The 26,723-nt window shown below is 35.3% G+C and overlaps 1 protein-coding gene across 1 annotated transcript; it reads left to right on the forward strand.

The window, feature by feature from the left end:
• The first annotated feature begins 20,341 nt into the window (after positions 1-20,341).
• LOC131600440 (protein OXIDATIVE STRESS 3 LIKE 4-like) lies at positions 20,342-21,601 on the forward strand. Its single transcript, XM_058872602.1, has 2 exons — positions 20,342-20,789; positions 20,955-21,601. The coding sequence occupies exons 1-2, from the start codon at positions 20,530-20,532 to the stop codon at positions 21,433-21,435; spliced, it is 741 nt and encodes a 246-aa protein (XP_058728585.1). The 5' UTR covers positions 20,342-20,529; the 3' UTR covers positions 21,436-21,601.
• The last annotated feature ends 5,122 nt before the right edge of the window (positions 21,602-26,723 follow it).

Here is a 26,723-nt window from a genome sequence, read left to right on the forward strand (position 1 = left end):
GTCACAACCCCCTGGCTTTGTGAAAAAGAATAAGGAAGGGATGGTGTACAAATTACACAAAGCTCTGTATGGATTGTAGCAAGCGCCTAGAGCTTGGAATTTGAAAATTGATTCATTTTTCAAGAAGCAAGGGTTTCAGAAGTGTGAGATGGAATATGGAGTTTATGTGCAACATTCTGGAAGCAATATGATTCTGTTGTGTCTTTATGTTGATGACATATTGCTTACGGGGAGTTGTCCAGAAGATCTGATGAAGTTCAAGAAGGTGCTGATGAATGAGTTTGAGATTACAGACCTTGGGAAAATGTCATATTTTCTAGGGATGGATATTCTGTACTCAGAAGATGGTATCATTCTGCATCAGTTGAAGTATGAGTTAGAACTTCTGAAGAAATTCAAGTTGGAGAATTGCAAAGCTGCTGTTACACCGTCAGAAGTGAATCAGAAGTTGGACTCTGATTCTGAAGGTGAAGATGTTGATGCTACGGTATTCAAACAGCTGGTTGGTTCTCTAAGGTATTTGTGTAATACCAGGCCTGATATATGCTATGCAGTTGGATTGGTTAGTAGGTTCATGAGTAAACCTAAGTGGTCCCATTACCAAGCTGCTGTCAGAGTCTTGAGATATGTCAAGGGAACTCTAAAGTTTGGCATATTGTTTCCTTCTGGGAGAAAGGAAGAATCAGAGTTATTGAGTTATTCTGATTCTGATTGGTGTGGAGACAGAGTTGATAGAAGGAGTACTTCTGGATATTTGTTCATGTTTCTGGGAGGCCCTATCTCTTGGAGTTCCAAGAAGCAACCTGTTGTTGCTCTATCAACCTGTGAAGCTGAGTACATCGCAGGCGCTGTAGCTGCATGTCAAGCTGTGTGGCTTCTGAATCTATTAGAAGACCTGAAGATTAGGGTGAAGAAGCCTCTGAAGCTGATGATTGATAACAAGTCTGCAATCAATCTTGCCAAGAATCCGGTGTTACACGGAAGAAGAAAGCATATTGAGACTAAGTATCATTTCTTGAGAAGCCAAGTCCATAATGGAACATTAGAAGTTGTGCACTGTAGCACTCAGAAGCAAGTGGCAGATGTTCTGACGAAGGCGATCAAGACGGATCAATTTCTGCTCTTGAGGGATGGAATTGGCGTTGTCAGTTTTGATTGAAGAATATGAATTAAGGGATGGTATTGAAGAGTAATTCAATATTCAGAAGATGGACTGATCTTCTGATAGTTACTCAGAAGATAGTATTGACCAAAAGATGTTATCTGGGTCCCATTAGCTTAGCTGTTTAGTAGTAAGGGTACTTTAGTATTTTTGTAATACTGTACTGTTTGTACCTTAGACTTGTTCACTAAGTTTACTGTTTTAGGGCTTATGTGGCAAGATTTTCTTTTCTTATAAATAGCCTTGTAATAGCTATCATTAATAGTAGAATACAACATTTATTCTCTCATCTCTTTTGCGCCGTTATTCTATTATTCTCTTTGTCACCATCTTTATTCATTGTGCACCAACACACGTAAGTGCATATTCAATACACCAAGGTGCTTGTTTAATCTTGCAAAATAGTTTTAAATAAGAAAATCTTTCTACCTTAAAAGAAAGTTATGTTTGGATATTTCCAAACTAACATAGTGTAATAAAGTAGAAAGGATTCTAAATCGGATGAAAAAAAAGGAAAGAAAAGATAAGTAATATAATTAGATGGAATGTATTCTATCACGTTCCGTTTTATTTCATCGTTTTGTTATCAATTTAAACAATAAAATACAATATTATTCCATTCTATTCCACTCCATTTTATCACATTCCATCAATTCAAATATAGTCTAAAAGTTATGTTCATATTGAAAAGCCTGTGAGCATGATAGTTATATAATATAATTTTAGTTGGAACCACGTTAATTTAGATATAAGACTTCTTAATAACATAACAAGAAATTAATTTATTTACTAATTTTTGTAAGAGAATCAATTTATGTTTTTAAAAGAGTTAAAAAAATTGAAAGTTTAAAAATAGTTTTTGTAAATGAATTATAATTTAAATGAAGAAAAACTCTTAAGATGGTGCTCTAATGAATAAGTCGGCATTCTAATGAGTTGGTCAACTAGCTCTCGGTCTTCCTCCTAAGAAGATGAAGTGTAAATCTTTATAACTTGATGGGAGAAAGGGTCTATTTGGACTTCCTTCAAGTCCTTCGTGGGCATTAGCCTTTCAGTTCCCGCGCCCAATCTGGAATCCCTTCACTCGAGGTCAGTATTTGGAACTTTAGAAAATAGGGCACCAACAAAGTCGATCTCTTCCCTCTCTATTGCTAGGTTACTTTGGTAACACTCATGAGCAATATCTTGGTCTCCTTGGATTATACGAACTCGCCCTTTAGACAGTGGGTATTTCAGGACTAGGTACATGATGGAAATGATCGTCCCTAGTGCGTTGATGGTGGGCCGCCCAAGGATGATGTAATATGGAGATATAAAGGTCATGATAAGGTAGTTGACATCAATCACCTTAGCGTTTATTCCTTCTAGCATGTAGTCTCCAGGGTCAAGTGGCGCCTCACTTGCACTTGCTCGCACAATCCTATTAACGAGCCACAAAACACTTTGATGTCGTTACGATAGAGCTGTAATTTTTGGAAGGCGTCCTATAATAAAACATCAGCGGAGCAACCCGAGTCTATCAAGTCTTGATTCATATCCTAGTTGTCATGTTGCATAGTGATGACGAGGGGGTCATTATCGTGAGGATCAAGTCAGATGGCATCCTCCTCAGAAAAGGTGATGGTAACCCTTGTTTTCCCTTGCACACCCCTAGGGAAACCTGGAGATATCACATCTACTGCACACCTGTCTTGCCTATTTCCTTCGGGTGAAACTAAAGCTACCTCCACCAACGAAACCTCCGACTATGATGTTTATGTTGGAACATAATGTTTTATTAGCCATCTTCGAAGGTAAGATGTAAGGAGGTAGAATGAGAGAGGTGTGGCCCAGGTTAGTTTTACTGAAGTCCCACGTCGAGCGCAATAATACCGATTAAAAGTATTGTTGTACATGTTAACCCTATAAGGTCGTGGATACTCAGAAGTCTTAGTAGGTATATTACAATTCATGATGGTTAGGGCTTGCCCATAGTGGCGACAAGCCCTGTATGGTGGTATTTAGTGGTGGTTTAGAGGACCTGCTCACATGAGGTGAGAGGCTCTGTATGTAACGTGTGGTATGATCTGTAAAATTTATTATCTCCCCTTTCTCTCATTGTGGGAAAGGTATTTATAGAAGCTTTGGGCCTAGGGTTTCATTGGGAAAGGTTACATCCCAACTAGTTAATGGTGGACCGTTGAATCCATATTTCCAAGGGAATATGGGTCAGTTGCTGACCATGACTTCTCTCTGCTCCATAAATGTATTATCCCATGTTTTCCCTGACTGGTTGATAGAGAAATATTTGGGGGTCGAGGCGGTACCTCCTAGAAGATGACATATGAATGTCTCCTCTTCTGGGAGTAGCTTGTCGTCATCTTCCTAGACAAGTCCTTCACAAATAAAACACTGCACATACCAAAGGTGAATCTTTGGGTTTAACATGTGAACATGCATGTGTTGAATATAAAATAGGAATGAAAAGAAATATGTAAGGAAATTTTTTGATCATACATTAATTCTTACTTTTTATACCAACTTACCTTCCTCATCCTTGTCAATGTTGTATGAGTTGATATTTCTCTTTACATATCAAATAGCTTCGATAACTCTTTAATATTTATTCCTTTGTTTGAATAAATGGTAAGTTGAGGAAGTTGTGGGGTTCACCCGTCAAATATTTTAGGTTCTTTGGTTTAATGAAATTTGATTTGTCACCTCTTTTGAGATATTTCTGATGACATTGTTAATATGATGTTTTTTGCGATTCTTCATTCTTTAGGTAGTTATTATTGAGGTTGTTCTTCTTCTTCATTTACGTCTTTATATTCTAAGATACTTTTCTGCCATACCCCAAAATTTTCCCATACAATTTCTCTTACACGAATTCAAATCAAAACACAAAGCTTCAAGACACACTCTCTTAAGCAAAGCACAGGAACTAGGGTTTGACTTATTCAAAAGAAAATCAGTGAATCAATGACTCCAAAGCATCTCATATGGCTCAATACATTTCACACTATCTCTATAACAAGTATCAAAGCTCATATCAAAGAATTGGACACTCAATTGTCCAGAAAATCAACAATCGACTAGTTAACCTAAAAAAGTCAACTGTGGTCAAAGCAAAGTCAAAACTCCTGATTTTTTGTCAAGATCCTCATATTGAAGTGTCATTCACCATTTGAACAATAATTGATCATGGTTCATCAAGGAAAGATCAAAAATCAACAATTCAAAAAGTTTCTAAATTAGGGTTTTGTATAAGAAAAGTCAACTGAACTTTGACCAGTCATAACTCTCACATGGAACATCAGAAATTTTCCATCCAAAGCTCATGTTGAAGGAAATTTGATTCTCTACAATTTTGTCTCTCACATGCCAAGTCCAAAAATGCTTCATTTGAGAGATATGGACTAAAACATTATAGGTCATTTTCAAAAGTCAACAAAGAGACACTTATTTCAAAAGGACATAAAAGGAGCATGGAAAATGATTTTGATATGAGACCAAAGACACTGTTTAGAGGACTCTTTAAGGTTTCCAAAAAGTCTACAAGCTTGAAAAAATATTGAGATATGAGGAAATGGCATGGCGTACAAGTTCACCTATCTTTCAAAGGTGTACAAAAGAAAAAAGCCTAAAACTCAAAATATTTCTAAATGGGCTTGCATTATTTTTGTTCTATCCTCATTAGAAGCCCATCCACAAGATAAAAACAAGGATTTTTATTTTTCATAATTTTTATTAATTATTTATGATTTTAATCCATTTAAATCATGATTTAATTATTTGAAATATGAAAAATAATGAAAGATTTGATTTTCCTTCAAAATTCAATCATCATTAATCATAACAATATCTCAATATCACCTCCAAATTCGTGCAAATCAAATTGATCATAAAAAATTGAAATTGGACCTAAATATAGAAACTTCCATGAATCAAATTTTTGAGATTGCCAATTAGTGATTCTTGAAGATTCAAGTCAAGATTACAACCCTAAAATCATCCCTATAAGTACACAACCAAGTCAGAAGGCAAGGGTGACGAATTTTGAAGCCATTAGAGCCCTAACCAAGTGTGTAAAAATTCAAAGAAAAGCCAATTGCAATTTCGGTGCTAGAGGCCTAATCAAAGAGCTTGGAGGATCCAATCACGTTCCTTAGTGTTCCTGGAAACTATTAAGATCGTTATTCAAGGCCAACACCCCTAGAAACTCCTCCGATTAGCCAAGGTAAGCCATTAGCTTCTTGAATTCGATTACGCTCGTTCGTGCATCATTCCTTAAAATTAATGGCATATTATTGATCCTGATCATGTTATAATGCTATCTGGAGATTTAATTGCATTTATATGCTGTTTTGAGCGTGCAGCCATGATTAGGGTTTATGATCTTCAAAGAGGGCTTTGTGTTCTAAGTAAAATTAGGGCTAATAATGGGTACCATCATACTCGTGAGGTTGAGACGATCATCATAGCATGGTCGCGATGGATTTGTTGTTGTGTTTGCTTGCATTCGTTGATGTGCAGGTCTATGGCAACGGTTGTTAAAACCGTAGGTAAAACGCAGGGGACCTAAGACGACGGTCCAAGGTTAGGGGTGATGGCGTGGCAGCCTATCATTGGCCCAATTCAAAGGAATTCTGGCGCGCAAAAGGGGGTGGTGCTGCCAGATCCAGCGCATCAAGATGTACCCGTTAGCGTGTTCCCTCACCATCCCAACCGTTAGATGCATTCTTGGATCAATCCCACGCACCAGAACATGCAAGTGCACCATAGACTTCACGCATGCGCCACACTGGATCCTAAGTTAAGATTTCCAGAATTTCTTTTATTTTTTATTACACAGCCACTTTATTTTGATTTAATATATATATATACTTATTTTGTTTGTTTTTTTTCTTTCTTTTATTTACATAAAACTTTATAAAAACTTTATAATAACAAAAAAAAACATTTTCTTTTTTTTATAATATTTAATATTTAAAATTTTTTCCTTTTGATTTAATATATATATATATATATATATATATATTATTTTATCTTCTTAATTATTTATTTATTTAAGATAATTTAATTAAATATTTTCAAAAATTCATATATGCATTATTTTAATTCCAAAAATTCCTAATAAATTATTTTCACACTCGATTTAATTTTCTTATCCTGATTTAATTAATTAGGTAATAAGACCAATAATTAATTAAATCAATTTACCATTATACTCAATTTGAATCCTAATTAGGGTTTGCCCTACACTGAATATTTTCCTTGTGCCTTTTCAGGATTACTCTTCAAATACCTTCCGACTACGCGCCCGATCAAGACTCAGAGTTAAGTATTTATTTTATTTTAAGTATATTTTATTTCCTTTTGATTTTAGGACTGCCCTTATATTGTCTGAACTGTGCATACATTCATTCCTTCTATTTTTTGCCTTGCCTCCTTTCAGGGTTAACCTTAAAGGCGCCCTATTAACCGTATCAGATCAAATCAGAGCTAAGTACCCTCACTTTTTTAACTATTATTTTTATATTTATTTATTCTTTATTTTTAGGGTTAATCCCTTTGCCCTCGAATCTGATAATACACTCACGCCTTATTTGTTTCTTTGCTCATTCCTAACGGTCAGAGTCGATGCTTCTGGCAAACCCTTGCCCTCAACCCTGTCAGGCAAATGCCAAGCTAAGTACCTTCTCCCTATTCTATTTTAAATTTATTATCCTATTTTCTTTTGTAGTTAATGAGGTTTGCCCTCGAATTTGATAATGCACTCACTATATGTTTTCTGTCTTGTCTTTTTCCTTTTCAGGATTTATTAATTGCCAAAGCTACGTTGTCGGTAACCCTAAACCTCATTTTAGTTTATGCCTTTTATTATTATTACTTGTGTCAAACCCTGATGAGGGATCCGCTGGTTACAATTTCCCGCCCCCCTTTATTGCTTTATAACTGCGTGGTTAGTAATTTAGGGAGTGCAAGACTGTAATTGACTTAGAATAACTAAATACAAGATAAATAACTGAATTGAACCACATGATTGTTGCACCCACGCACACTTTTATGGTAATCTCTCTGTTGCCTTGTTGCCTGTTGCCTGTTGCCTTGTTGCCTGTGTATTTTTTGCAGAATAGCCAGTCCCTCGAATAAGAGGATACCTCAGCCATGTTGCCTCGATAAAAGGTCATGCGACCCTAATGATGCTGCCTTCGATACACTAACATGACCTCGACCCTCGGAGTTGCCTACAGAAAAGGCTGAGGTATCTTCTGGCTGCCTACGAATAAGGCTTATTCTGATCTTTCCTCTTAGACTACCTGCCTCTCTATGGCATGGGTCAGTCTTTGGGCGAACGATAACTCGACGACCCTTCAACCTCCAAACGAAAGGCTTCCTGCCCTCTTATGGCAAGGATTGACCCTTTCATTCTGAAAGGCTAAAAAGAGACTTATCATCTGAGTTTAAGGTAATTGCCCCTAATTGCCTTGCAATGCTCAATTTTCATATTCTTTCTCACAATTCTTCAAAAAAACTGGCTACGCTCATTTACGAGCTAAAGTCCACTTTTTTCTTTCATCTACTTCTTCTAAAAAACAAACGAGCAAGCAAAGCAATTAAGAGCCCATGGAAAACCATGGATGCAAAGGGTGCCTTACACCTTCCCTTTGCATAAATTACCCCCCGAACTCAGATTTCTTTAAAAGGTTTTTTTCTGTTTCTTTTAGCCTTTTCGATTTAGTTTGGATAAAATAAAAGTCGGTGGCGACTCATGCTTAACCGCGACATTTCGATTATAAAAGTCAGTTCACCGTATTACAGAACTGGCGACCCTGCTGGGGAAAAAATTTCGATAAAAGAGGGGTTACCTTAAAAGTTTAGGATTCACTTAAATGTTTTCTATTGTTTGCTTTGCTTGTTTTATTTTTCAGGGTTGTTTTGGGAAAATTGAAGGACGAATCCTATTCCCGGATTCAAGAACACTTAAGATTAGGAGTGGCATAGTCATGGCGACCTCTTTCACATATGTGGGAGATGAGTCAATATGAAGTTCACACTTGAGTTAGGACTCCATAGCATATGCACACCTTTCTCAAATGAGGGGGGTCTATGTATGTGTCTGTGGGTGCGCCGGAGCTCAAGGACCTTTAGTTACCCTTAACCCATCCTGGCCTTTAGGAACGTAGTGGGGGGACTACTCTTGACAAATGTTAAGAACTAGTCGCTACCCGATGCTACAATTCAGATAGGTTCTTTCTCAAAGTATCATTGCATGGTGCAAATGCATCATGTCCGAGGGTGCTTTAGAAGGGCTGACAATTCTGGATAACTTGTAGAGCCCGTTGCTGAAATCTCCTCATCCATAGAAATACCCTTGGGAAGGACACCTGATCAGACTCCATGCAAGACTTAAGCCAAAAATTGTGTGACTTGTGTGACTCGCGTGACTTGCGTGACTTAGTTATGTTTACTACTAACATTCGTTTCCTCGCAGGTTTTGTTGAAAGGACTTGTTTGTCCTTACCATCTCACACTAAGTCTAACGAACTGCATTCGCATAACATCATGACATCATGACATCATAAGCATAACATGATTTAACTAACCCTTTCAAGGATCTTAGGGATTTAGGGCGCACAATTTCAGGGACTCCTATAAAGGACTGATTTCCTAATCAAGGGGCAAGAGGATTTATTTTCCTCTGGTCACACACCTTCCAATTCAAAGACTCAGTACCTAGCAAGGGGCAAGAGGATGTACTTTCCTCTAGCCATATACTTTCAAATTCAGAAGTATCTCGAATCAGAGGCGATGACCCACTCGATATGGTGAGCTTGATTCTCAAAGAAAGACGTTCAAAGACAAAGTTCAGATTTCTTCAGACAAAGACGCGACCAAATCACTTTCTAATGTTGCTAACTAAAAGCCTAAAGATCCTTGAAAACATTGCATATGCATAATCATATCATTCATAAACATCACATCACAGGTTTCATAAAAACAAATGCCTCATCTTTTCGCTGTTTATTTCAGTAAGAAGGATGGATCTCGAACAATCTGTCAAAAATCTTGAGGCTCAGAATAACCAGTTCCAGAAAATAATCTTTCACTTGGCCAAGGGGCAAGAAGAATTAAAGGCACTCCTGTTCGAGAAGGAGAAGGACCAACAAAGGGAGCAAGGTGTGCAAGATAAATGGAAATCCAAACCTAAGCGGTCATTCACTCCGTTACCCATGCCGCTGTCTCAAGCTCTCCAACAACTGCTCAATCAGAACTTGATAACTCTATTGCCTCCATATTCACTTCCTACTAATCCCGCTCCTGGGTATAAGTATCATGCGAGATGTGCTTATCATTCGAATAGCCCTGGTCATGATACAGAGGATTGTGGACCGTTGAAACACAAGATCCAAGACCTCATTGATGACAAGATCATTGACTTCAACTCACCTAAGGAACCTTATATAGCTAATACTGGGTACAATCGGAAAGGTCGCAATGAACCCAACCAATCTATGGGGACAATTCTGATCACTACACCAGTTCCACAACAAAGACGCAAGGTAGCCGCACCCAAGCGTCAGTTCACAAAGATCAACATGCCATTGGCTCAGGCATTACAACATTTGTTGAGAGCAAACTTGATTACTGTGAGGGATCCTCCTATAAAGCCCAACACTTCCGCTCCTAGCTATAAGCCCAATGCGAGGTGCGCGTATCACTCCAATAGCCCTGGACATGATACAAATGATTGTTGGCCATTGAAGAACAAGATTCAAGATATGATCGATGCTGGTGAAATTGAATTCCCTCATCCCAAGACTCCTGTAGTGATCACTGCTCCCATGCACAATCACGACAAGACTGATTAATGTCAGAGAGGATGAACTTTAGATCATTAGACTTACTTTCATTTGCAATTTCTATTCTGTTTATTTAAACATTCAAATTATGATAGACATTATCTGTTTTAATAATCATCATCAGTGCATTGCATATGTTTGTCTTGAATAAATTATTTCGCTATCACTCATTTTAAATTACGTCTTTACTTTGCATATGTTTTATGATACTCAACTCTGGCTAAAGCTGTATACCTTTTGAGGGAGGATGACGAAAACGATACCGCAACCTTATACAATATGCTTTTGAACGGACTATGTTGACGATGTACAGGCATTGTTTCAATTCCTAAACAGTGGAGATATAAGGAAGTTAATCCCTCGTTAACCCCTTTAAGCCTAAGAAGTAGAAGTTTCTTTCTTGTGCTAATTAAAACCCTTGATCATAACCTGGGGCAGGGTAGTTCTCAGTTAATTTGGTTGTGCATTCTATTTTAAGAGAATCATTCAGTACACCTTTCAACAAAAGTTTCAATCACAAGCGTTCATCCGCACACATCAAAGAAGTATTGGAGATGTCAATCAAAAGAAAATGACGGTTCATCAATCATCAAACAAGGCAGTCAATATCTTTCAAAAAGAAAAAATGAAAAAAAACATATATACAAAGAAAAGCCTGCTAAGTCAAAAATCAAGACTTAGGCAAAAATCAAGGCGTCCCGCTGACTGTAAGTTCAAAATAGACAGTTCAGGCAAAAGTTAGGGATATCAAAAAGAAAAAAAGAAAGAAAAAAGAAGAGGTCAATAAATTCTTGAACAACTCAAAGTTGTGACTACCAAAAGGAAGAAGTGACTGCCATCTCAAAAGTTCTCTCTGCTTGTGAACCATCATCATTATCAAAGGTGCAAATCCAAAAGTCTCTTGGAACCTGAATGTATAAGTTGAATTAACTGAGCTTAGGACTGAAGAACATCATGAAGAAGGGGATGGGTATAAATAAATTTTGAGCCATTATCCTTTGTTTCTTAAACCGTGAACCAAGCCACGTTACAACCCTTGAAAGTCCTAACTGAAGCATGGTTAGTTCGAAAGCATACTGTCATAACAAAGGTATCCCGACTCCCTAAGGTTTACCACAAATGCTGAGTTGATATTTCGTTTTTACAAACATCTCGTTTTTACAAACATCACGTTGTTACAAATATCATGCTTTTACAAAAATCGTGCCTTTACATCTCTTGTTTTAATGTTTTTCAAAAATTCAAGACAGACGTATGCATTGCATCTCATGAATTCATTATTAAACATATTCTGCTACATAATTTCAAATGTTAGCATCAGAAAGAACTTGCACAGGGTACAACTAACGACTGAAAGTTATCCCGACAGACAAAATTACTCCGAGAAGCAATGTCTCCTACGTATACAAAGGGCATGGCACGCTTTGCCCAATCAATCTGGGGCAATCAAGTCAAGATTCGAAGAATCTCTCAAAGGCCAAAAAGTCAAAGGCATGCATCCCAAGTGGATTTCAAATTATCTCCCGATCAATCTGGGGCAATCAAGTCAAGATTCCGAGAATCTCTCATGGATGCTCGAACAATCAGGGGCATGTATCCAAGTATATCTAAAGCTACTCCCCAATCAACAAGAGGCATCATCTGAAGTTTATGATTACTAGGGGCATGTCGCCCATAGTGCACATCTCATAAAGTCCCCGCGAGGCGAATCTTTCCAAAGTTCCTGCTAACTGGGGCAAATCTATGCAAGTCCAGTTCAACATCTTGATCAATACTCAGTGGCGTGTCCTGAATCAAGTAGTAAGTTACTATGATATTGGGGGCAACTTTCAAGACACACACATCTCCCCACAGAGCCACGTTCATAAGATCATATCCCCACAGAGTAATCATTAAGAAGATATCTTCAAACGCTCCCGACAAAGACATGGCTCCCCAACAGAGTTTACATCTTCAACATTACCGGTCATCCAATATGTTGCTCTTCTCCAACATGGTTTATCTCTAAAATTAGGGTACATCAAACTACTAATCATCCCCAAGCAGAAACCATAAATCACCAGCTGAGCATCTTCAAGACAAGATCAGATATCAAAATCACAAAGGCATAGAGATTTATTTTCTCAATCAAGACAACATAAATCACATATCATATGTCATAAACATATTCATACATTGCATACATTACCTCGTAATGAATTCATCCATAACATACAAAGTTTCTCATTTATTTTGAGGGACTCATTACATAATACATGCATCATGACATTGCACAACTATACCTATTGTAGGATACAGGTACCGACAAATGAACGAAATCTCCAAGATCTAATTCAGCTACTACGAATGGTACTGACACGGTCAACGCTCGAAGATCTAATTCATTTACCACGAACGGTAATGACACGATCATTTTCAAAGATCTAATTCAGTTACTACGAACGGTACTGACACGGTCAACTCTCAGAGATCTAATTCTATCATCACGAACGGTGTGGACACGATCAACTGCTTCCCAGTCTAATTCAGTTACTACGAACGGTGCTGACACGACAAGAGAATCTAATTCTACCATCACGAACGATGTAGACACGATTATCTCTCCAAGATCTAATTCGGTTACTACGAATAGTGCTGACACGATCGACCCCTAAAGAATCTAATTCTATCATCACGAACGGTGTAGACACGATCATCTCTCCAAGATCTAATTCAGATACTACGAACGGTACTGACACGATCAAATCTCAGAGATCTAATTCCATCATCACGAACGGTGTGGACACGATCACCTGCTTCTAAAGTCTAATTCGGTTACTACGAACGGTGCTGACACGACAAGAGAGCTAATTCTATCATCACGAACGATGTAGACACGATCATCTTTCCGAGATCTAACTCAAGTATTACGAATGGTACTGACACGATCAACTCTCAAAGATCTAATTCATTTACTACGAACAGTAATGACCCGATCAATACTCAAACAACTACCTCTCAAAACACTCCAAACATGATCGAATGCATGATTTACTGGATGGCATCTTCAATCCCATCCCCGTCATACACCAGGATGGCATCTTCAAGCCCATCTCCAACAAAGGTCCCTACTTCAGCTAGGGCAAATTTCTTGGTATTCTAGTGTTCAATCATCTTCCACCTTCAAATACCGACTGGCATGCAAACCACTCTACATCTTCAGGTTTAAGATAATTGAACAGGGGCAGCTGTCATACCCCAAAATTTTCCCATACAATTTCTCTTACACGAATTCAAATCAAAACACAAAGCTTCAAGACACACTCTCTTAAGCAAAGCACAGGAACTAGGGTTTGACTTATTCAAAAGAAAATCAGTGAATCAATGACTCCAAAGCATCTCATATGGCTCAATACATTTCACACTATCTCTATAACAAGTATCAAAGCTCATATCAAAGAATTGGACACTCAATTGTCCAGAAAATCAACAATCGACTAGTTAACCTAAAAAAGTCAACTGTGGTCAAAGCAAAGTCAAAACTCCTGATTTTTTGTCAAGATCCTCATATTGAAGTGTCATTCACCATTTGAACAATAATTGATCATGGTTCATCAAGGAAAGATCAAAAATCAACAATTCAAAAAGTTTCTAAATTAGGGTTTTGTATAAGAAAAGTCAACTGAACTTTGACCAGTCATAACTCTCACATGGAACATCAGAAATTTTCCATCCAAAGCTCATGTTGAAGGAAATTTGATTCTCTACAATTTTGTCTCTCACATGCCAAGTCCAAAAATGCTTCATTTGAGAGATATGGACTAAAACATTATAGGTCATTTTCAAAAGTCAACAAAGAGACACTTATTTCAAAAGGACATAAAAGGAGCATGGAAAATGATTTTGATATGAGACCAAAGACACTGTTTAGAGGACTCTTTAAGGTTTCCAAAAAGTCTACAAGCTTGAAAAAATATTGAGATATGAGGAAATGGCATGGCGTACAAGTTCACCTATCTTTCAAAGGTGTACAAAAGAAAAAAACCTAAAACTCAAAATATTTCTAAATGGGCTTGCATTATTTTTGTTCTATCCTTATTAGAAGCCCATCCACAAGATAAAAACAAGGATTTTTATTTTTCATAATTTTTATTAATTATTTATGATTTTAATCCATTTAAATCATGATTTAATTATTTGAAATATGAAAAATAATGAAAGATTTGATTTTCCTTCAAAATTCAATCATCATTAATCATAACAATATCTCAATATCACCTCCAAATTCGTGCAAATCAAATTGATCATAAAAAATTGAAATTGGACCTAAATATAGAAACTTCCATGAATCAAATTTTTGAGATTGCCAATTAGTGATTCTTGAAGATTCAAGTCAAGATTACAACCCTAAAATCATCCCTATAAGTACACAACCAAGTCAGAAGGCAAGGGTGACAAATTTTGAAGCCATTAGAGCCCTAACCAAGTGTGTAAAAATTCAAAGAAAAGCCAATTGCAATTTCGGTGCTAGAGGCCTAATCAAAGAGCTTGGAGGATCCAATCACGTTCCTTAGTGTTCCTGGAAACTATTAAGATCGTTATTCAAGGCCAACACCCCTAGAAACTCCTCCGATTAGCCAAGGTAAGCCATTAGCTTCTTGAATTCGATTACGCTCGTTCGTGCATCATTCCTTAAAATTAATGGCATATTATTGATCCTGATCATGTTATAATGCTATCTGGAGATTTAATTGCATTTATATGCTGTTTTGAGCGTGCGGCCATGATTAGGGTTTATGATCTTCAAAGAGGGCTTTGTGTTCTAAGTAAAATTAGGGCTAATAATGGGTACCATCATACTCGTGAGGTTGAGACGATCATCATAGCATGGTCGCGATGGATTTGTTGTTGTGTTTGCTTGCATTCGTTGATGTGCAGGTCTATGGCAACGGTTGTTAAAACCGTAGGTAAAACGCAGGGGACCTAAGACGACGGTCCAAGGTTAGGGGTGATGGCGTGGCAGCCTATCATTGGCCCAATTCAAAGGAATTCTGGCGCGCAAAAGGGGGTGGTGCTGCCAGATCCAGCGCATCAAGACGTACCCGTTAGCGTGTTCCCTCACCATCCCAACCGTTAGATGCATTCTTGGATCAATCCCACGCACCAGAACATGCAAGTGCACCATAGACTTCACGCATGCGCCACACTGGATCCTAAGTTAAGATTTCCAGAATTTCTTTTATTTTTTATTACACAGCCACTTTATTTTGATTTAATATATATATATACTTATTTTGTTTGTTTTTTTTCTTTCTTTTATTTACATAAAACTTTATAAAAACTTTATAATAACAAAAAAAAACATTTTCTTTTTTTTATAATATTTAATATTTAAAATTTTTTCCTTTTGATTTAATATATATATATATATATATATTATTTTATCTTCTTAATTATTTATTTATTTTAGATAATTTAATTAAATATTTTCAAAAATTCATATATGCATTATTTTAATTCCAAAAATTCCTAATAAATTATTTTCACACTCGATTTAATTTTCTTATCCTGATTTAATTAATTAGGTAATAAGACCAATAATTAATTAAATCAATTTACCATTATACTCAATTTGAATCCTAATTAGGGTTTGCCCTACACTGAATATTTTCCTTGTGCCTTTTCAGGATTACTCTTCAAATACCTTCCGACTACGCGCCCGATAAAGACTCAGAGTTAAGTATTTATTTTATTTTAAGTATATTTTATTTCCTTTTGATTTTAGGACTGCCCTTATATTGTCTGAACTGTGCATACATTCATTCCTTCTATTTTTTGCCTTGCCTCCTTTCAGGGTTAACCTTAAAGGCGCCCTATTAACCGTATCAGATCAAATCAGAGCTAAGTACCCTCACTTTTTTAACTATTATTTTTATATTTATTTATTCTTTATTTTTAGGGTTAATCCCTTTGCCCTCGAATCTGATAATACACTCACGCCTTATTTGTTTCTTTGCTCATTCCTAACGGTCAGAGTCGATGCTTCTGGCAAACCCTTGCCCTCAACCCTGTCAGGCAAATGCCAAGCTAAGTACCTTCTCCCTATTCTATTTTTAATTTATTATCCTATTTTCTTTTGTAGTTAATGAGGTTTGCCCTCGAATCTGATAATGCACTCACTATATGTTTTCTGTCTTGTCTTTTTCCTTTTCAGGATTTATTAATTGCCAAAGCTACGTTGTCGGTAACCCTAAACCTCATTTTAGTTTATGCCTTTTATTATTATTACTTGTGTCAAACCCTGATGAGGGATCCGCTGGTTACAATTTCCCGCCCCCCTTTATTGCTTTATAACTGCGTGGTTAGTAATTTAGGGAGTGCAAGACTGTAATTGACTTAGAATAACTAAATACAAGATAAATAACTGAATTGAACCACATGATTGTTGCACCCACGCACACTTTTATGGTAATCTCTCTGTTGCCTTGTTGCCTGTTGCCTGTTGCCTTGTTGCCTGTGTATTTTTTGCAGAATAGCCAGTCCCTCGAATAAGAGGATACCTCAGCCATGTTGCCTCGATAAAAGGTCATGCGACCCTAATGATGCTGCCTTCGATACACTAACATGACCTCGACCCTCGGAGTTGCCTACAGAAAAGGCTGAGGTATCTTCTGGCTGCCTACGAATAAGGCTTATTCTGATCTTTCCTCTTAGACTACCTGCCTCTCTATGGCATGGGTCAGTCTTTGGGCGAACGATAACTCGACGACCCTTCAACCTCCAAACGAAAGGCTTCCTGCCCTCTTATGGCAAGGATTGACCCTTTCATTCTGAAAGGCTAAAAGGAGACTTATCATCTGAGTTTAAGGTAATTGCCCCTAATTGCCTTGCAATGCTCAATTTTCATATTCTTTCTCACAATTCTTCAAAAAAACTGGCTACGCTCATTTACGAGCTAAAGTCCACTTTTTTCTTTCATCTACTTCTTCTAAAAAACAAACGAGCAAGCAAAGCAATTAAGAGCCCATGGAAAACCATGGATGCAAAGGGTGCCTTACACCTTCCCTTTGCATAAATTACCCCCCGAACTCAGATTTCTTTAAAAGGTTTTTTTCTGTTTCTTTTAGCCTTTCCGATTTAGTTTGGATAAAATAAAAGTCGGTGGCGACTCATGCTTAACCGCGACATTTCGATTATAAAAGTCAGTTCACCGTATTACATTTTCCTAGAATGCTTGAACAATAAATTTATCTGACCTCTAAAACATTTATGGGGTTAGTTTCATTAAAGGTAACATGTGTTGACTAAGTTATTCCAAACACAAGATGGGGTGAATTGTGATATTAGAATTTCCAAAAAAAAAGTTTATAAAAGCACTTTGATTTAAAATATTTCATGCTAGAAGAGATAAGTAAACATAGATAAACATCAGAATAATATATAAGAGAAGAGTCAAAGAAAAAAGCAGTGGAAAAGATAAATAACAGAAATAAAAGAGATAAGTGGCATCAGAGTCTAACTTTTGTTATCACATTGATAAATAAAAGATTACTAGAAGAATAATAAATTTTGAATAAATTGAGTTTGTTGGAATTTTGAATATCATAATTCACTTCCTTCTTGTGTTTGAATTCAATTGGTCAACAAGTGATATCAGAGGCTAACTTCGGCTATCACACATTTCTTCTCAGGAGGTAGTATGACGGCTTCAAATACTTCTTTTAATAAGATGTTATTTATAAATAAAACCTTGGAGTTTGATAGCGAAGGGTTTACCATATCGAAATAAAGAATGAAATTTTTTTTTATATGCTATTGATTTTGATTTGTGGGACTACGTTCAAAATGGTGCATTTATTGCTACTCATTTCATTATTAATAAAGTAGTGCACAAACTGGTAAATTTATGGACTATGAAAGATAAAGATCAAGTGCAACAAAGTTTTAAAGCAAAATACTTAATGATAAGTGTGTTAATAGCTAGAGACTAAAATTATATTTCTAACAACGACATTGCTAAAAAATGTGTGACATTCTTAAAGAGATCTATGAAGTTTCGTCAAAGATCGAAAGGAAAAAATAAATACATTAGACCAAAATTTTGGGACACAAAGTGAAAATGAAGAAAGTATTCAAAGATGGTTTTCTGATATTAAAACTCTTGGCAATGATTTCACAAATTATGGGTTTGTCAATTAAAAAATCTTTGTAATCGATTAAATCAAAGTGTAATGTCTTTAAATTGATTAAGGAGGTTGATAATCAATTAAATGACATAAAAAATCAAACATTTTTTTAACATGATTAAACGATTAATACATAACGTTAATTGATTAACTCATTAAAAAAGTCCATGAATTATTTCTTCTTTTAGGTAGATTTTTACCTATATAAATGAAGTTTCTCCTCGTTTCTAAGTATACAAGTTTTGTGAATAGAAACTTTCTTTTATCAATCTTTTCTCCTTATTTTATGAAGTCCCCTTTTACTAAATTTGCCTTAGTGTTAGTGTTAAGAGAGAGAAAAGTTTCATCATAGATTGTATTGTATTGGTGGTGCGCTAAAAATGTATATTTAACTGCATAGTTCTCTTTGATAAAAAAAAACTGCATAGTTCTCTTGTGATTATTTTGTTGAGTTGAACATGTATAAAAGTTCTAATTAAGATTATTGAACTAAACATGTGTAAAAGCTCTAGTTAAGGTTATTGAGTTAAGTATTTGTAAATTCTCAGGTCAAGGTTATTGAAGTATTCTTGTTTTAAAGCTCTGATTGTCTCTAGAAGGTTTGTGGGATGATTATGTGCAAAATGTCAAAGTGTTTTGTATGGTTGTTTTGGTTGATCGTGTAAAAAGCTCAAGTCTTTTTTAGGAGAAATAGAGGTTTAAATGATCTATTGTTCCTACTCATTTTTCATCAAATGTCAAAGTGTTTTGTTGAACTTTTTCTTTACCTTTAGCGTTCCTATTGAGTCGGGAGCATTGTTATTTTTCGAGACATTCCGCTTGAACAACACACTTTTATGGGAGACACACAACTTCTCCACCTAAAACCTTAAGGTGATAGGTGAGTGGGTTCTCCCACTTATATATGCTCAAGTCACCACATGCATTTTCAATGTGAGACTATTATCCACACTCACACTTGCATTATTCTCAACAGTTAACAGCTTTTAGTTTGATAACTTGAAGGACTATATAATTAAAAAAAACTTATAATTAACCTGTAAAAAAATTGAAATATTTCTGATATAATTTTGACAAAATATTTAAAATTATCTTACTAGTATCATAACATCAATTTAGTTTTATAAATAAAACTACCATTTCATTTAATATTCTTCTAAATGGTTTGGTTTGCCCTTCCCGGTGTATTTTCCATTTTTAATCCACATTAATATTTAATTAAAAAATTATATATTTTTAATTTATATAAAAATTATATATTTTAGATAATTGACAGTTCAAATGCATTTTTTTTAAAGAAAAACATCATTTTCATTTTAAAAAAATATATAATTAAATTTTATTCAAAATTTTATTCTTGTTTGCAATCAGATATGGTTTAATATTTACTTAAATTTATATTTTATATTATTTTATTAGAAATTATGAAATTTCAAAATTTTGTAGGTTGTCGTGATATTTTTTTTAGAGACCAAATCATTCGGCTCGACTAATTTAATAAATATATGATTTATTATAGATTCTGATTTATTCAACCGAATTATATGATTTAATTCAGTTTAGTCATGCGGTTCGATCAGTGACTCAATATTTCAATAAACCAATGATCAAATATCTTTACCAATTTAATGACCGGTCTGATCTTTAAACATTGATACTAATTTCATAAAATCAAATTTTTTGTTTGTAAATAAAACTATAATTTCATTTAATATTCTTCTAGATGGATTTGGTCTACCACCATCCTTGCATGTTTTCCCTTTTTAATCAATATTAATCTTTAATTTCTCTAAAATTATTAATTTAGTCACTCATTAAAACAAATGAAATCCATCCATACTAAATAATGAATTTCTCTAACCTTTTACATCAATAGTCAACATTCATTAAACTATTTTTTACTATATTTTAAGCAAATCACATCCTTTTTGAAGAGTCAAATGTATAAATATAAAACAATTTCATTTCTAGATTAAAAAAAAACAACAAATTTAGAAAAAGAATAATAAAACATAATCTCAAAACTAAAACTTTGCTTTATCCTTTCATCACATTAAAGTTGTAGATAAGGATTCACAACTCCATTTCCCACACAATAATTATAATTAATTAATCCTATTAAAACATAATTTTTTTTGTCACTGTCATTTCCACGTCAGCATAAACCTCTTTCTTCCTCGTTATTTCTCCGCCGGCGATAACATTATCATTTCTTTTTCTTTTCTCTCTCTAAAAAAACTGTAACCGCTCTCAGACAACCTAGGCAGCGTGAAACCCGTTCCTCGTATTTCTCTTTCCTTTGTCTCTGTCCCTCGTGAATTCGTTAGTTCTTGTTTTTTTGGTCTCGATCGTGTGAATGGATGTTATGGTGGGTCCCTCTTTCTCCATCGACGTTCCGTCATCACCTCCGTTCACCGGGAACCGTCCGACCGGTAAAACGTTTTTCTCCGGCGGCGACTCGTCGGAGAGCTCGTCGTCGATCGGGACACCAGATGACAGCGACATCGAAAACGAGGATGTTTCTCCGAAGAGAGACCGCGAAGACGATGAAGAAGTTCAGAGCAAGTTCAAGGGTTTGAACTCTCTCGATTCGTTAGAAGATTCTCTTCCAACCAAGTTAGTTCCTCTTTTTATTCTCTTAATCATTTTTGTTTGTTAAGTTGTTTTGCATGTGATTGTTGTTTGGTTTGATTATAGCTTTTTATTTAATCACTTTTTTAAGGTTGGTTGTGAAATTTTCTGATAAGGGATTGTGATTTTTGTTTCATATAAGCGAATCAGGAAGGGATTATCGAATCATTTTATTGGAAAATCGAAATCGTTTTCGGATCTATCTCAAGTGACAAATGTGGATGAACTGAAAAAGCAAGAGAATCCATTCAACAAGAGGAGGAGGGTTTTGATTGCATCTAAGTTATCAAGAAAGTCTTTTTATTCTTGTTTCAATCCAAAATCAATGCCCCTTTTGCGTGTGGATGAGGATGAGGATGATGAAGATGAAGAAGATCATGGAGTGGATAAAGAAGTTAGAGCAAAAGAGTCACCATCATCTTCATGTTCTTCAATGGAGGAAAAGAAGAATGTGCAACAAGATGAAGTGATGATGAGGCAATTTGAAAATAGAATGCCTCAAAGTTATGCTAGTCATATGAGGCTTAGGTTAGGGAGCTTTAAGTCTAGGAGCTATTCTCTTGCGGATCTACAAGAACATGATGAGGTGGAGGAAGATGATGATGATGATGAAGAACAACATTTGGATTAAATGTAGTACTAGTTTCTGTGTAATTAGTAATGAGATTTTAATTTAATTTTTTTTGTATAGATGGAGTTTTAACCCTTTTTATGTTTTCATATGTGATATGTGATGCTTATTTGAGAATAGGAAACTCAAATTCTCATATGGTTGATTGTTCCTTGTTTAATTTTTACTCATAGTCACACATGAATGGAGTGAAATTAGAGATTGACTCCTAAAAATCGATAATCGATAGGTAAGAATTGTTGATTTATTGGATCATAAGTTTTTCCTCATACACTTTTTTTATAAAAATTCTTAAAATCTATCAAAATTTCTAAAAACTCTTCAAACAAGAAAAATCCACTTGCAACTTTATTGATTTTAAATTTAGATAATTAAATTAGGAGTCTCTAAAATACGATTGAAATGTCGGTTATCTAAATTAGATTTTTAATAATTTTTTAAATCGTGTACGACAATAGATTAAATTTCTATAAAGGAAGTAAGTTCGATGGCGATCTGATTTAGAATTTGGATTGCACGAAATACTACTAATATGGTAAAAACACGAGAAAACATAAAGATTTGCTTCAAAATGCAAGTGATCTTCACTTATTTTTGTCAAAATACATACCAATCAAATCATAAGACCTACGACACGAAGGTCATTGTGATCGGGCCTAATTCAACCTTATAAATTGAATTGCAACTTAAAATTTGACTCGTTTATAAATATATAGTCAAGTCAGATAATGTTAAATCTGAAACTTTTATAACATTTTCTCATACTTTGCATTATTGAATTTGATGCGTAAATATAAATACATTTTATAATGAATTGAATTCGTTACAAGGAAACAATAAAACGAATAGATAGATAGACCTTTAATGGTGAGTCTGTTGCGGTCAGATGTTGTCCTGAGTCTTTGGTATCTGTCTATTCCCGGGGTTCTGGGATGAAAGATCTTCCTTTGGGACTTTGGGGTAAGCCTCGATTCTTTAAGGCTTCTTCTTTTGTTGGACAAAATGTTGAAGCGTCTTGCTTTTATATTTGTCTTGCGGCACATTATTGGATGATCGGCTTAATTGGGAACATGACTTAAGGATTACCGTCAAAACCTTCAAATCTCGGGGGTGTCTCTGTTGAATGTCCCATCGAGGTGGTTTTTTCACTACCAAGGTTGAAACTTCCTAGCTCATTTCTTACTCTGAAGTAGGTATCTACCTCAAGTAGTTCAAAGAAAGGCAACGATCTACCTATGCGATCTGGTCTAGGAGTCGGCTCCCTCTTGGACTTTGAGGATGGTTGGATGTGGACAACGTTCTTTAAGAGACCCACCTTCTTGTCCTCTAGTTAGGGAGCAGGGCGAAATGGTGATCCGAGGTAACTATCGACATATTTATTGCAACTAGAGTTCGAGGTACCTTTCTTCGAGCACGCTTAGCGAACCGCTGTTATTTGGTCCGACCTGAGGAGACCTTGATGTATCTAGTGGAAATCATGCGGTACCTATAGAAGGTACTATAGTATCTGATTGGTGCCTAATATTAATTATGAACTCGTCGTATATGGGCACTTTTAATAATAAACTAGTCGTATCCATGACTCCGCCACCATAAGTACCCAAGGAACCACGAAAAATACATGAGACGTTGAACTAGAGAATGGATCACAAACCTCTGGCATGACCTTTATGGAAATTATCTTCAGCCTGCAACGTAAACTTACATCGGGATCTGAGACCCTTCATTCTTCTGCTCTGTGGAGTTCTCGAGGAAATCAAAGATACGGAATCCGATAAATCACAGCTGAAACGATGGTTAATTAAATAGATTGTGGTAGATCTTCGTGTTCGCTTTTGAACGCTATTGATTATGAGATCCGAGGAGGTTGCGAACGATGGAATTGGATAGCGAACATGAATTCGTGAAAAGCGTAAGAATAAGAAATTAATTTGTTATTGGTTTGGTGACCTAAGAAGGTTATGATCTGGTAAATCGGAGATTACATCTGAAGCCGCGGGAATTCAAATATGAAGCATCTATGTTCACTCGATGGAGTTGTGGAAATAATAGGACTCGGAAGTCGTTACCCACAAATGGCGCCACTATTCCGTTTGGGAACGAGAAATGAATGCAGTTGAAAAACAAATAATCATGAATAGTGGCTTCGATATCCTTTACTGCGGCGTGGGGTGGACCTGTATGGTTAGCACTTCAACGCTAAAGTCGGTTCAAAATCAAGATGAATGTAGTGAAAAGTGGAGATCAGATATTACATCTTGCTCTTTGCATGTGAACTAGTTTTATACATTAAATCAAGTAAAAATTTGAGATGAATTGATTTATGCATGTTAATTTTGATGTTTATTTTGCTCTTTTAATTTAAAAAAAAAGTTTTAGATTGGTCCCTAAAATTTTCAAAACATATTATTTTAATCATTTTCTTTTAATTAGTGACGAAATTAGCGACTAATTTTTGAGTTTTTCATTACTAATTATATGAAAAAGATTAACCTGAAATATTTTGATGAATTAAAAGATAAATATGAAATTTTTTATATTAAAAGACTAAAATAACCTTTGAGGTTAACATACATGACAAAAAAATATTAAACCTTTTAAAATTCAGATTTTTTATCTCTATTTTAAATTTTATTTTACTTTAATTTCTTTTCAATTTAGGCCTAATTTTTAATACCTGATAATGGTAGTGATGATATGTCATTTACACATTAACAACTAATTTCATGTCATATTATTTTAATTTGTTAGTTAAGTTGTTTATTTAAAAAACAAAAATATTAATTATAGAACAAGATTTTTAATAGTCAATTGGACCCTAAATCCTAAAAATGTGTTCTCTTCTTCTTTTCCTCATCTCCCTTCTCCTCTTCATCTCTTATTCTTGACCTATATTCTTCTTCTCATTTTTACTTCCTCATATCCTTGCCTCTCCACTTACATTTTCTGTTCCCGTTTTTCTCTCCTAGCAAGTGAATGATTCAAGGGTTTTTTTCTTCATCAAATGAGTCCAATTTAAGAAGAGAGGATATATGTTGTTGTGACATTAAATCACCAATCATGACATCATGAACGGACGTGAATATTAGAAGAAGATCAAAATTACAATTAAACATAAAAGAAATTAACTAAAAATATAAACACATCTTGAAACATTTAGAATTGATTATGATGTATAGAATTGTTTTTTTTTTAACATATTTGACAATTCTCGAGTGGAATTGATTTAGTTTTTTAGAATTAATTCTATTTGATGATAAGATTTATAAATTTTAAATCTAAACGATATTTTTACATTAAAATATATTTATAGCTTTGGAGTATTATTTAATGCATTTCTTAGAAATTTCTTCAAACACAAATTATTTTCGTTCAATTCAATTTTGTTCCGCGTGAGAATAAGATGATGATTGGAACGGTGTGCTTTGAATATGGTGTTATGGTTGATATTGATTTTGATGCGGTGGATGAAGTTAACTTGCAAAGTTAACACCTCAATACTAAGGTTAGTGTTTGAATTAAGTTAGTGTTTGAATAAATGAGAAATTTTGAATGAGAGAAAAGATATATCCAAATTGCGTGTTTTTCTTTCTTATATAAAGGAGTTTATTGTAACTGAATTGTGAAGGAGTCTCATAAAATGCAGTAAATCGTGAGATTACTTAGATGACATTGATTATTTTTTTCTTTTTCTTCTTGCTAATTATGGATCGAGGTTTGATCTATTTTTATAGTGTTTGGTAAACCTTAAATTTGAGCCTTCCTTCCTCTTGGACCGTTTTGGCCGGTCCATTCAATGAAAATCAACTAACTATCTTTACCGGAATACCAAACACAAACATAAATTGTTGACATCGTTATTAAAATACCATGGGCTGCTACTTGTATCCTTAGTCAAAGTGGAACAAGAATCAAATTTGAAGTGTAGTCTTATTGTTCTACTCACTCACTCGTGCCTCTCATTTGTGTTTGGTTTGTCTCTAACTTGATTTCCAACTCATTTGGCTAAAAATGGATGACGTGGGACATGCTAACTTTTCATGAATCACATTTGAAGGATAGAAAAACACTTAGAAAGGGGGGGATTGAATAAGTGTGACTTTAAATCTTTGACGATAAAAATAAATTGCACAATTATTTTTATCCTGGTTCGCTGTTAACGAAGCTACTCCAGTCCACCCCCGCAGAGATGATTTACCTCAACTGAGGATTTAATCCACTAATCGCACGGATTACAGTGGTTTTCCACTTAGTCCGCAACTAAGTCTTCCAGAGTCTTCTGATCACACACTGATCACTCCAGGAACAACTGCTTAGATACCCTCTAAGACTTTTCTAGAGTCTACTGATCAACACGATCACTCTAGGCTTAGTTCACTCCTAAGACTTCCCTAGAGTATTCTGATCAACACGATCACTCTAGTTACAAACTGCTCAGCCAACTGCTAAGACTTCCTAGAGTATACTGATCACACTGATCACTCTAGTTCCTTACAACTTAATGTAATTCTAAGAGTATTACAAATGCTTCTTAAAAGCGATAATCACAACTGTGATATTTCTCTTAACGTTTAAGCTTAATCTCACTAAGATATTACAACAGCAATGTAGTGAGTTGATGAAGATGAAGATTCTGAGTTTAGATTTGAACAGCGTTTCAGCAAGTTTGATATAAGTTGTTTTGGTGCAGAATCGTTAACCTTGCTTCTCATCAGAACTTCATATTTATAGGCGTTGAGAAGATGACCGTTGAATGCATTTAATGCTTTGCGTGTTCCGTACAGCATTGCACTTAATGTTATACGCTTTTGTCAACTACCTCGAGCCTTGTTCACGCTGTGTCTACTGACGTAGCCTTTAGTAGCTTTTAACGTTCCTTTTGTCAGTCAGCGTAGTCTGCCACCTGTACTTCCTTCTGATCTGATGTTTGTGAATACAACGTTTGAATATCATCAGAGTCAAAACAGCTTGGTGCATAGCATCTTCTGATCTTCTGACCTTGAAGTGCTTCTGAGCGTGATACCATCTTCTGATCTTCAGTGCTTCTGATCTCATGTTCTTCTGATGCTTCCATAGACCCATGTTCTGATTCTGCTTCGACCATCTTCTGATGTCTTGCCAGACCATGTTCTGATGTTGCATGCTGAACCATTTGAGATACAACTTCTGAGCGCTGAATTATGCGTACTCTTTATATATATTTCCTGAAAGGGAAATTGCATTGGATTAGAGTACCATATTATCTTAAGCAAAATTCATATTATTGTTATCATCAAAACTAAGATAAT

Source organism: Vicia villosa, linkage group LG4 (assembly GCF_029867415.1).
Source record: "Vicia villosa cultivar HV-30 ecotype Madison, WI linkage group LG4, Vvil1.0, whole genome shotgun sequence".
Taxonomy (NCBI): domain Eukaryota; kingdom Viridiplantae; phylum Streptophyta; class Magnoliopsida; order Fabales; family Fabaceae; genus Vicia; species Vicia villosa.